Source organism: Equus asinus, chromosome 2 (genome assembly GCF_041296235.1).
Source record: "Equus asinus isolate D_3611 breed Donkey chromosome 2, EquAss-T2T_v2, whole genome shotgun sequence".
In the NCBI taxonomy this organism is placed as follows: Eukaryota; Metazoa; Chordata; class Mammalia; order Perissodactyla; family Equidae; genus Equus; species Equus asinus.
The window spans coordinates 94,193,155-94,206,494 of NC_091791.1; the positions used below are offsets into that span (position 1 = coordinate 94,193,155).

General features: G+C 45.0%; 1 protein-coding gene across 7 annotated transcripts in view; it reads right to left on the minus strand.

Moving 5' to 3' along the window:
• NRG3 (neuregulin 3) overlaps positions 1-13,001 on the minus strand; it is a 1,008,158-nt gene extending 995,157 nt beyond the window's left edge. For all 7 annotated transcript variants that reach the window (XM_044760110.2, XM_044760104.2, XM_044760099.2 and 4 more), the window contains exon 1: positions 12,152-13,001. In XM_044760110.2, coding sequence (XP_044616045.2) covers positions 12,152-13,001 — 850 coding nt within the window. The remainder of the gene's footprint in view (positions 1-12,151) is intronic.
• Positions 13,002-13,340: the final 339 nt, after the last annotated feature.

The following is a 13,340-nucleotide window of genomic DNA, read 5'->3' on the forward strand; positions in this document are numbered from 1 at the left end:
TTCCAAGCAAATAACACTAGTATATGTCAGCTAGCTTATTACAAAGGTTGACATCGGTGAAAATTATCTGATCAGTGAAAAACCGAGAAAGAGAGAGGCAGTTGGCACTTTCACAGGTGCACTTACAAAGCGTTATAGCCCCTCTGTCTGGTGACAAGGAGCAACCAAAGAAGCTAGCCAGACGGATGAATCAGATTCTAAGCTGCAGGGTCTTCTTTATGGTCAACAAAGCAGGTAACACAACTAATGATCGCTGTGCGTGTGTAAATGCACGGATGTCATTCTTTTGTGGATGATAAGAGCTCCCTGGCCAGCCTCAGGGTTCCTGAGGTAGCATCGTCTTCCCTCCCTCATTCTTCACGTGATGAATGCAGAGAGGGCGTCAACAGTGCCACTGCCTTCTCAATGCCATGCAGTGTCAGCATTCAATCTCAAAGGTGCTGAGTGGCTTCTGAAAAGAGGACCTCACAGGAGACCACTAGGGTGAGGTGGCAACCAAGTCATAAGGTAGTCTTTGAAAAATCTGAAGGCAGTCACAGCCTAATTTAGGAGGAGCAGCAAAGGCAAGAGTTTCTTGTTATTCTCTTTGTATCTCTACTTGCAAATTTGTAGATATTTGAAAGCTACTATCTTGGGTTAAATCTAGGGCTGTGTTGATGTGACTGGAAAAAACTAAACATCTTAAAACATACCAATTCTGTTGCTTCTTTCAGCACTCTGAAGAGGCACTGGAATGAAGTCAACACTTAAATAGATTCATCACAAGTCAAAGACCATATTTTTAAATGATTTGGGACAAATCAGGCTTGCAGCATCTTTAGAATTTGTTGCTTCTTCCTCCTCCTAAGTCATCCTAGAGATCTTGCATCCTGTGAAAACATCTGATCTTGTGCCAATTCCTCGCACCAACCCTGACTGTGGTTTCCCACAGCAGCCTAGCCATGTCCTTCCGCCCACTCCCCCCTCTCCTGAATCAGGCCCTGCCCTGAGGAAAGGGTGAAGCTGCCTCATTAATTCCAAGAGAGACCCTCTCTGCCCACCCGGTCAGACTCCTCACCGGCTCCCACATGAGTAGTCACATGCCACTTCCACCTTTGTTACCAACCTTTTACTCCCTTGGCCTCTCTTCATTATTTCTCTGCCTAAACACATTCTCCCTTGGAACTACCTGTGTCCACTCTGATCACTACTTTCTGAAATGGCCTAATCTGCTTTTCAGTTGGACTCATACACCTCAGCACTTAATTATTCTCTCGAACATATGTTCCCGTCTTCTGGACAAAACCATAAATGCAGATGATGAATTATCTTTCTTGTGTATTGTGCACTCAAATGTTTGCAGAGCTGTGATGAAGTCACTCCCAGGACACAAGTAGGGTTTTAAATGTGTAAGACGTGTGAGAAGTGTGGCACCTTATGCTGTACCAGAAACACTCCTGATCTGGGTGGAAGAAAATGTTATGTAATGTAAACACAAGGCATCCACTCAGCAAGGTTTCAACTGAAAAAGAGTATGGGCATCTGCATGGAGCCTCCCTAAGCCAAGATCCTGAGAACAGAGGGAGCTGAGGCCAGGAAGACACTCTTTTTGTCTGTCAGCCTGGGAGGCATGAACAACAAACACTCAGAAACAGGATCCAGTGTCTGTAAATGGAGAAATCCATAAACGCAGACCACCAACCTGGTAACACGAAGGGAAGGCCAAAGGAATACTTTGAAAGATTTCTTTTACATTTTTAAGTTTGTACAGATGTATACAAGAAGTGCACAAATCGTAAGTATACAGCTCCATGAATTTGGACGAACAGAACTCACCCATGTAATTGCACCCAGATCAAGAAGCAGAATATTATCATTCAAATATTAAATAGCCGTTTTCAGCCCAAGCCGTCCCTCCTAAGACCTAGTACTACTAACCAGCCGTTGCATTTTCCTTTCATTTGATCCTTAAAATAGACCAGGTACTTGGTTAGTGCACACGCAACTCAGATTTCCATCGGCAATAGCCCTCCCTAGCAATTCCTCTAAAGACTGCCCAACAACTGCAGACCGAAGAGCCATTAAGTAACATAAACTTCCATCCTCTTCATCCTTATGAGGTGGAGGCTAATGGTCCACAGACACTCTGCCTTCAATAAGGCCTTATTTCCCATGAGCCAATGAAACGCCTTTATATTTCCACACATCTGCATTTCACAGCCGGAACCCAACTCAGTCAACACTTTAATGCTGACACTACCAATTAAGAAACAAACTCTATGACTAAAACAATCTTCACAGAACCAAGACCAGTAATTGAACTGATTCATGGAGCTTATTCTTGACTTTTTCAAAAGTTTAATAACTTCTAATTAGAGACATAATTCATGACCATTAAATAAAATCAGAAAAAAATAAACCAAAGTACAATAAATTAAAAAGCATTCCTCTTCCATAATCTAGAAACCATCACCATTAACAGTTTGTATACTTCTTCTGAATATACGTACTATATATTAAATCTATCTATTAATCTACTTAGCTTAATACAATTGGCATCTCATATAATTTTCTACCCAAAGTTTTAGATAATTATACAGTAAACATTTTCCAATCTATTTAACACTATTAAGAACACGATATAATGACCTTGTAAATCTATCACATGGTAAAGTAAAATTTATTATTTATTTTATTTTAACCTAAAGCATACAACTGCACACTCACTAGCCAAATATCTGGCTATAGAATTCAAGCTTTTCACTGAGTAAATTTCTGTCGTCTTTCTTGTGAAAAACCACATCCAAAATAAATACCATAATTTTTCAGTTTCATTTTATTTATTCTGGAAGGAGAACTTAAAGCCACACTGGAAACAATCCAAGCATAGATTTCTTATGGATATCTAAATACATTCTCCCATAAACTTGCCCACAGCTTCAACAAGGATTTTTTTAAGTGACTTGTCCTTATGGAATATATCCGAAGTAATCAACTTTACTCTAATAGAAATTACAATTAATTCATTGGTTGTGTACTATCTAAATACGCTACTTAATTATAGTAACAAGAACAACCAGCACAAACAGGTTTAGGAGCTAATACAACTAATAGTCAGTAAACACACCTCTCATTTGGTGAAGGGAGAAGCACCATCAGCTGTAACTGTCCAGCATGGAGGGGGTATTTGTCAGCTTTTTAGCACAAAAAGAGAGATTCTCACACTGAAAAGTCAGTTAAGTAGAATTTAGCCAAGACAGTGTCTAATAAAAACATTTCTGCACCCCAGTTTCACTTTCTCCTTCCTAGGGTCTCTAGACTTTGCCATGAGGCTGCAAAAAACTTTTGTTTAACAATAGACATGGGTAAGCAACCTCACTACTCTTCTTTACGAGTACAGCTGTCATTCTTAGTCTACAGGATTCATTCAGAGTCTCACAGGGTTTGGGCAACGCAGATTCCCTGATACTGCAGTGTTCCCATCCTTCAGTATGGCTATTCAAACACTCTACAACCCAGTCTTAGTCTCTGACCTATTTCCCTTTTCTTTCTGTGGGTCTGCAAAAGTAGAAATCCCAATCACCTTTCACTTTAAAGAGCAGAATATTTTTGTCTTAGGGACCCTTGCTACAAAGAACTGTCAAAGGAATAAGCAATGATTGGGTCTGGTTTGGGATATCCTTGGCAGAGTACCGGGATCTCACCAATATTCCTCTTCCTAGGACTGCTGGCTGCTCAGCAGTGGGTACCTTGTAGTGTGGTTCCAAGAGGGAATTCAGATGCTCTGCAGGAGACATTGCATATGGCGCAACACCCATCATTTACTTGGTAGGGCTGCTATTTTAGCGTCCGTAGAACTGCAAGGCTATCACTCCAATATTCCCTGACACACTTCCATCGGCCAGTGTGAGCAGACGATGCAGTAACTACCGTAATCAAAAGCAAGTCTGGAACGGGCAGAGAGGACAATTTTGGCTGGATTTTAGGAAGGAGAGAAACAAAGTCTGTAACTGTCTCCTGTCATTGTTCTATTGAATCACCTACAAGCAGGCACAGGAGAAAAGAGAGAGATAAGAAGATCAAGGAAAAGCGTTTAGAGGAATACATTCTTTCTCATTTGTTGCAACATCTAAATTTCTCCTTAAACTGCAAATCAGGGCAATTTCTCCAGTTAAGAAGTCACCCTTTACCATATCAAAGAATAGGTACAGGAAAGATGTTCCATTCATGGCGTTTATAATGGTGAGTGCCACAGTGTATGAGCTTAAGGCTTGAAAGAGGCAATGCACACAGATATGCTGACACTGTATCAATGGGTTGGGATGTGGGGTGGGGGGAGATCACCTGTAAAATGATCTTCCCGTCTTCCTGATCGTGAAAACTAAGCCACTTATACATGTCCTGGACAAAGTAAGGAACCACTCCAAGCCAGCTCCATTACCTGCATGACCAGGATATTCATACCTAGGCTGCACGCCTAGATGATTGTCCTTGTTTCGGTAAACAAAGACGACAAAATATGTAAAGTGCTGGCCTGCTGGACCACACTAAAAACCCCACAAAAAGCAGCAATAGTGGTTGTTATGACCTAAATTCTCAAGCCCCTTTCAAGACAGACATTCTGCGAAGGATTCATCCACATTTCTAAAAGTAAAATTCAAGGCACAGAAATCAATAGAATCTGATCCCCAAATGATGATGAAGGTGTGATTTTCTCTTACTAAACTTTTTACTCCCTGGCAATTCACAGGAAGATGATGCCAAGGGCCACATGCAGATAAGGGAAAGGTACTTTAAGAGGTGGGCTGATACGTTCAAGCATTCTTATCAGTGTTTAGCATAAAGAGTCTATTCTCATAACCTTGGCCTAATGCATTAATGCTAAAATAGTTGCAGAGATCCAGCTGATCTTCTTTTTTAAATACTCTTACAGCCTATATAGCATCCATGATGCACACTATCACTTCCAGAAAAAGGCCTCAAAGACAAAATCTTATCACTGGAAGCTGCTAAACTTCTATTATTAAACTTAATTCTGAATTCAGTTTGCAGGCTTGTTTCAGACCAGCCTCTTTTCATGCCTTGGAATGGCAATCTATGATTTACATACAATCACCAACCTGTCTTGAAAAATAAAGGCTCATAGCAAAAAAAAAGTAATACTCCGAAATGTAATTCAGGGTGAAGTTTCCAACCAACACAGACTTGAAGCAAGATGTTTTCAAAATGCTAATATTAGAGTTCCCCAAAGTGCAAAGGCAGACATCTAAATGAGCTCTCGGATGGATGTGAGCATCCTGTTAACACCCTGGAACCTAATTCACAGGAACTCCTAAGTTAATAGGGGAAGAGAGTGTAATTCAGACAGGGCCTTTTTAAGACCCCATAACAATAAGATGGTGTGGGACGGAACAAAAGGGAGCCCTGGGGCATCCTTTGTTTCATCAAGAATCTTCAGATTTCCAGATAAGTCAACAATCTCATTCATTTATCCCAAAATTTCAGTTCCTCTCTTTGAGAAACATATGTCCAAAACAGGCTTTAAAAAACATCTACCCAACAAAGGATGAGAAATGGTGAGCTCCAGTTTGTGACTAGACTTCCAAGGTGATTTGAGGTGATTTCCAGAATCCATGGCACCGCACGTGCCGGGGTATCAGAGAGGAATACGGGAGAGATTCAAGGGCAAAGAGAACAGTAATTTCTCACTGTGATGAAAGATCCCTCAAGCTGGGGAGCAAACTATCTCCAACACTTGAACTGAATTCAACGGCCTGATGTGTTCTCGGATGAAAATACCTAGTCCATCCACTTCCAATCTCTCTTGACACAAAAACAGTAGACGGTTTTGCAGCTTATAAGCTCTTTTACAAGTGGCATCCAAGGCAGGTTATTGTCATCACCCTGATTATCCCGGGGGGGAAGTTAAAGGTCTAAGAGAGTAACCGGTTCCTAGCTGACTCACATTTTCAATACTGTGACCTGCCAGAGAGTCACTCTCTTGACCTAGCTCCCCCACTTAGCCGGCTCACAGCCACCACTCCTCCAGGGGGATGGACACTGATGGGCCCACCACACAATGGAAAGGTCACAGCCACCAGGCCAAGCCCAAGGAAGCATGCACACCCCTGCAACCACCTGTTAGGCTGTGCCCTCACCAGCATTCAGTCGGGGCAACAAATCTGTTCATGCCAGTTGTTCTGATCATAATTATGTAATTTACTTAAGTTTTATGTAAGCCAATGCTACAGGATTGTGAAAATGAAAGATAATTGCAATTTCTATTAAAACTTAGTTGAATGTTTTGAAGAAACTCCAAATGGTGAATTGCTTTAAAAAAAAATGAATAAAATTACTTGAAATATACAGGCAAGAAAACTGTAAAAGATTCCCAAGGCGGGGGCTCTATTACTATCTGTGAGGAATCTGGGTTCGATTCCTTCTGCAGTGTCTTTAAAGAAGAAACAGGTAGAGGTGTGGCTTACAAAAAAAAAGAAAAAGATGCTAAGCTCAAACTAGCAGAAACGTATTCAAGAAAAAGCCTTGGCTCTAGGTCAATATCTGGGAGAATGAATACTGTATAGATTTTAAGTTTTACATTAATTTCCTGCATTTTAAATCATTATTTTTATAGACCTTTTAAGTTAACCAATGAACTACCAGCATTGCAATGCCTCAAATCGATGTTTAATAAACATTCATTCAAATGAATTAAGAAATCGAAACACGACATGTATTATGAAAACAATATAATTATATGAATGGATATAATAGCCCATGTTCAAGTGTACAATTGTTTTGTGGCATCAGATAATAAGTGCTGTCAAAATTAGCATGATTTGTATACCAATCTACTTGGGACAATAAATGGCCATTAATCACCCACCAAGTTTTTGAAATCCTTAAAAAGTTTTTAAATTTAAAAACTAAAAAGATAAAGCACCAAGACAGTTTTATAAGTCAACTGCCTAAAGGGGTGGAATTTTTTTTTCTTAACTTTTGACATCAACTTAAATAGTCTAACATATCTTACCAAAAGGGTTGATTTTTCAAACAACTTGAAACGACATGGGGGTATTAAGAATATCTAAGAAAATTTCTTTTAATGACCACTGCTTATGCTAAAAAATGAAGGGCTAAAAAAAAAAAACATCAAAAGTCTGGAAGGAGGCTTCAGACAGAGTCATAGTTCAATTCCATAAAAGACGAGTTAACGGAGGAGGGCCTTGGGTCCTCAATGACAGACTAGGGAAAATGGAAACCAACTAGACACGTGTCCTCAGCCTTTCTTTAATAATTGCATGAATGGGATCTTTAGGAACATTTCCATCCTGATATTCCACAGCTTTCAATTAAGACTTTCCCTCCCTCCTGCCTTCTCTATGTACACAGCTCTGTAGGAAACTCTTTCCCGGATGTAGACAAGTAAAGATTCTAGGAGCTCAAAATGTCTCAGTGGTATTTGTCAACGCAGTGCCAGCTCGCTGCCCCACCCAACACAGAAGTCTGAAGATAAAAACAGACTCAAAGGGAGAAAAATGAATCTCAGTTCTCTTCACAGGCAATTCAAATGCCTTTTGCAGACTTAGATTTATGGCTCTTCCCTTGCTCCTACATATGTCAGGGCTAGCTTTCATGTTCCATTTCCGATAGCCCAGACAGAATATTGAGATATGTTTGGCACTGGATACGAGAGGTTATGCGGAAAGATTTCTACCAAAGAAGCAAGTTGAAAATCAGCCTCCTTCTCATTGGTATGTAGGAAAGTGTGCCAGAGGAAGAGAGCTCTTGTTCTCGGCGGACTAGACCTCCCTTGGGGGAGAGCGCTGATTTCAAACTCCACGCCAGCGCTGGAGCTCATGGCCCAAGCTGGATGCAGAAAAGTTGGTTTCTCTAGTAACAGAAGTTGCCACAAACCAGCTTTTTTTAGGTTGGTTGGTTGTTTGCTTTTCTTTCTGACAAGCTTATGGATCAACACTGTGTGTTCCAAAAGGCTATCCGAGATTCAGCACAAATACAAAAGTGGCTGGATTCACAAATCAAACCCGCAAAAAGGACTCCGTCAGCACCAGCAGTGCCAAGCTCTTCTGTCAGTCATGGGGAGCTGAGGAGGGAGGCTGGACCCACATGTCTTAACGCACTGGGACCAAACGAAAAAGTGCCCTAAAAGAGACTTACCAAAACTATGCCCACCCCTGCCCCCAGCCTTTTCTGGTGAGGACCACGAAGCACGAGGTAAGTGTCCAAAAGGCAAAATGTACAGTATAACTGATTAAGGCAGAAAAGTATCATAACCCTGCATGAAGGCCAAAGGAAATGAGAACATACTCAGGTTGCAGCAAGTGCTCATTAAAAGCTCTCAATTGGATTCCATGAGGAATAACGACCTGGAGCTCTGAACCTTCTCACTCTGGCTACCACCCATGACTCGGCTCAGTACCTTCTTTGTTGGAATTCCTTTGAAGCCCTTGATTCACGTAAACAGAAGACGATGTTTAGGAGTAACTTTATTTAAACAATTTAGATCTGAGGCTGTTGATAAAGCAATCAAGAGTACTCTCATTCAAAGACTAAAGATTTTTTTTAAAAAAAGATAGGAAAATAGTGTTATCAATGGTTGTCTTCAAAATTACAACAGGTATGACCACGTAAAGTTTTACTTAGATTTATAGTATTAAAATTACCCACACCATGTTTAAACATCAATGATACATTGTACATTTATTTCTTCACTAAACACACTATTCGAGATTTTGTGATCTTATTCAGTGGAATTAACTATATACCTTCCAAATCTGACCCAAAGAATAACCCATTAAAAGTGGCTCTTTGTCTTTAGCTAGTGGATCTGGTCTTCCATCTCTTAAACAGTGCTTTCTGCTGAGTAAAATGACGATCCATATTTGCATGGACCACATTCTACAAATAGGTTTCAAATCTGTAAACACAATTCAATGTAAAAGGCTGTGTGTACACTGGTCAACATGACTGTTCCATCTACTATCTATAGCCAACCTCCCTGTGGCTTGAAAAATCTGTAAAGGAGCCTACACTTTCAGATGCAAAATGCATCAAAGATGTTTTGGGGAAGATAATCTCCCAGTGGCACTATTTCTCAGATATTTGTAAAGCATCTGAAAGAAAGGCCAGTCGTGGGCAGCTAACTGGGAACCCAAGGGAGGCCAGGACCATAGAAGAAAGTTTTGCTCCAGCCCATGGTCCACAGGCTAGAGGATGAGAACAGTCAACTTCCAAGCCCTTCTTCTCCCTCTGCCTTTCAAGCTCAATCTTCCTTTGTCTCTGATCCTACAGAAAATTAGCAACAGTCTCTTCTAAACTGGGCCTTCCCCATAGCAAAAATAGCTCTTGCTTGAAAAATCCTATTACCCATTAGCAAATGTGTTTATTGTAGACTGAACCAGGCTCTTCCGCTCCAAAGACCTGTGCTGCATTTACAGTCAGGATCCTTCTGACTAACCCAAGGCTCACAACACACAAAGACATTTATTCTCTAAGCCTTGAGATGCTCCATTCAGGAGCAAAGACCCTGCATGAAAGAATTTGCGAGGTACTCTTGAAAAAACAGTATCATCCTTAGCTGTCCTCAGGTGCTACAACACAGTCCATGATTTTCATTAAAAAGAAAGAAAGAAAGAAATCTACTGAAGTCTGGGGGTAGGAGCTAGGAAAAAGGGGAATTTCTTGGGAACTTTAGTGGTATAAGTGAAACAAGTGAAAAACATAAATGCCAGATATTCAGGCCATTCTTCAGTCCACACAGTAACAGTGCTGATAATCTCTCAAATAAAATCTTTATTTCCTTTTATTAGTCATCCTGCAATCTTGGACAAAATAAAATAATTAAACTATCCTTTTTCTTTAAATTACCATACAATCTACCTATCTAAACTCTTCTTTTATGGAAACTACATAATCTTCCTTTCATTAAAATTTTCCTTATAGATATATGCAAACCAGGTCAGTTTCTGCTGGATTTGCATACTCGCCTTTCATCCCTTAATTCAATTCCTTGTTAAAGGTTTAAGAAAGAACAAGGGCTGGACCCCAGATACACATAAAACAAATACCGCTCATAAGTCTATGTGAACACTGACACCATTTACGGATCCCCCCCTTTTCCTCGGGGCTGAGTGCCCTGTCAATAATCATTATTTATTAAACTGGCTGCCATTCCCTTCTACACAATGTAGGAAGAAGGGAGCATGGAAGGATAGAAATAATTACCTTGAGCTTTTCTTTAAAGATCTCCGGAATGCAATGCAAGGAAATCAATTGAGAAAGAACATGACACACCCCGCTCCATGTTCAAGCCCCCCCCCCAAACAGGCATACAAGGTTGGGAAGTACACCTACACTCCATTATTCATATCAAATGTATCAAAAGAAGAGAGAAAAAATCTGAGGTCTTCAAAACAGACACACATGTATTTTCAACCCATTGAACATGTTCACACTTACACTTGCAAAGCCTTGATCCCTCCCCAAAACTAAAGGTAGATCTGTGGAGAGAAGGCTCTAAACATCTCCTGAGAAATGTGCTCTCAAAAACGACTGCTTTAGCCAAAGCAGCAAGTTCTGGCTTGACTGCCATTCTGGCTTGTGGCAGATCCCCCTTTCCTCTCTTCTCCTCATCTCCCAATTTATCTTCTAGCCTATTCTTTTCCAAAGCAGAGTAAGAGCATAAGGAATTTCCCTCTTGGACCCTACCCACAAATACACTAAATCTTTTTTAAAAAAAGTTTCAAGGGTTAAATAACACCCAGAGGAAGACCACAGGTCAGGGAAATGAAAAATCACCAATAACGGAAAGCAACCGAAGCATTCTACTGGAGAGTCAGTGATGGGTGCCCCTCCTCTCCCCTCAGATGTCATGGCTCAAAACAGAAATATAACGTAAAGACAGCAGGACCAGACAGGTTGTGGTGAACAGCCTTGCAAAGAACTTGAACTGCCAGGCTGGGGGTTTGTCCTAAATAACCTTCACAGGTTGCACAAACTGTTCCCATATCCACATCAACAGCCAGATTAAGAAGCTTCCTAAGATTTCCTTAGAATAAGAACAAGGTGGCGGGTGGGGTCAGGGGTCAATTAGCCATCTAAAACATTGATGAAAATATACACCTCATATGCAAAGAAATAGAAAGCTGTCATGCTGGGTAAACTGGCCCGTTGTGGCACCAATTGAGCCAAGGCTGAAAACGCTACATTTGGAAGAGGGACCTGTTTCAAAAGGGCTAGATGGTCTTCTCGAGAGCAAGGAACTCTGCCCCATTCTGCCTCTGTTTTTCAGGCACAGAGGGAGGGGAGATGAGGTTCACACCCCACCTTTGGGAAAGGAACAAAAGCAAACGCTTGGCAGAGCTGAAAAAACTCCGCCTCCGTCAGGACCTTGGGGGTGGCAGCTCTGTAGGGCTGCCTTCCTATCTTCTAGTTAACTCACTCTGGCGGCCACGGAATCCATTTCTACACCTTGGAATGGCCACGGGCAGGGTGGGGGGTGACCAGGTTAGCCCTTCGTCCTGGATGGCCTTCTTTCCCTACCTCCCCGAATGGCTTCTAATTAACCCTTCCTGCTCCCAGCCTGGGTCAGGGCTGCTGGAAGTGTCCACAGCTCCACTGGACCACATATCTATCAAATCATCACACACCCCCGACCCACCCCCACAGGGACATAACTTCCCTTTGTGGTTTATCGTTGGTCAATTTGCGTGTACTTTCCTTTCTCTCCTTCCTACGGGCGGGCGGGGAAAAGGCTCAGGGCTTTTGGGAAGGCCCTCCCCCCTCCCTCCCCAGCTCTCCACAGGAGCCAGAGCCTGGAGCTCGCCAGCAGGTCTGCAGTGAGGAGGGACGCGCTCGCGTTAACCCTTTGAAGAGAGTCAGATCCGTTCTCATCTGGGACCCACTGAAGTAGGGCCTGTGGGGCCTGACAAATGTCTCTCCGCTTCCTACCGCCCCCACCCCACAGGCGGACCCACAACAGGCCGGCACCTTCTCCCTCCCTGGTGGCCAGTTTTCAACTCACTCTGTGCTCCGAACCTGGAAGGGGGGGGGGGGGGGGATGCCAGGAGACGGGCGGCGAGGAGAAAAGACAGCAGAAGGGCAGAAAGGAAACTCAGTAGGAAATCAGAGTTCAGACACAGGATTTACTTACGAAATTTGGGGCTGGTGCTAGTTTCTGGCGTGGCGGCGGTGGTGGGAGCGGAGGAGGAAGACGAGGAGGAGGAAGAAGAGGAGGCAGCATCCTGAAAGGGAGACAGGGTCCAGGAAGGAGTCGAGTCGTGAAGGTAGGAGGAGGTAGCGTATGCCGCAGTGGGCCAGGAGGGGATGGCCTGGGTGCTCGGGGTTCCTGGCGCCGGGGGTCGGGAGCCCGGAGCGCTGCTACTGAAAAAAGGGGCCGTGGTGGACAGGGCCGTCGGGGGGGCCGCAGTGTTCCGTGCCGTGGTGGAGCGCGGGCTGGCCCGGATGGGCACCCGGTGCCCGGGGAAGCGAGTGGGCGCCCGCGTGATGGTGGTCAGGCGGGTGCTGATCCGGTTGGGCGTCCTGGAAGAGGCGGCGCCGCCGGCCGAGGGGGTGGCGGGGGCCGCGGTGGACGTGGTGGTGGTGGTGGTGGTGGTCTCCATGGCCTTGGGGAAGGAGCTGGGCTTGGAGAGGAAGAAGGGGTCCTGGCCCATCCCCTTGGAGTCCACCAGGTCGGTGGGCACGTACTCCTTGACGGAGCCCACCACGATCCATTTGAGCAGCATGAGGCTGAGCCCCAGGCCGACGAAGCCGATGAACAGAGGCACCACGCACAGCCACGTCTGCTGCCGGTTCCACACGATGCAGTCGCTACAGCGTAACTCCCGGGGGGGCTCGGCCGCCCCTTCGCCGCCGCCGTCCGGGCCCCCGCCCGCCGCCGCCGCCGCTGCCGCCGCCGCCGCCGCCGCGGTGCCCTCCTCGGCCGGGGCGGCGGCGGCCGGGGCGGCTCCAGGGGGCGCGGCGGCGGCCGCCCCTTCGCTCATCCTAGGCGCCGGTCTTCACCCGCGCCCCCCCGAGGGCCGCGCAGAGGCATGGGGCCGCTCGGGCTCCGGCGGCGGCGGGCTCGGGCGCAGGCACGGCAGCGGCGGCCGCATGCAAATCGGCTCCCTGCCCCCACGCCCCTCCCCCCGAGAGGCGGGCGGCGGGCGGGGAGCGGGAACGGGGGAGGGGACGGCCGGGGAGGGGGCGCGAGGAGCGCGCGAGGGGCGAGCCGGCCGCCCGCCGGCCGCTCAGGGCGCGGCGGGGCGCGGGTGCTGCCCGCCGAGCGGCCTGCTGCGCGCCGGGGCCCCGCGGCTGCTGCTGCTGCCCGCCGCCTGCGTGCG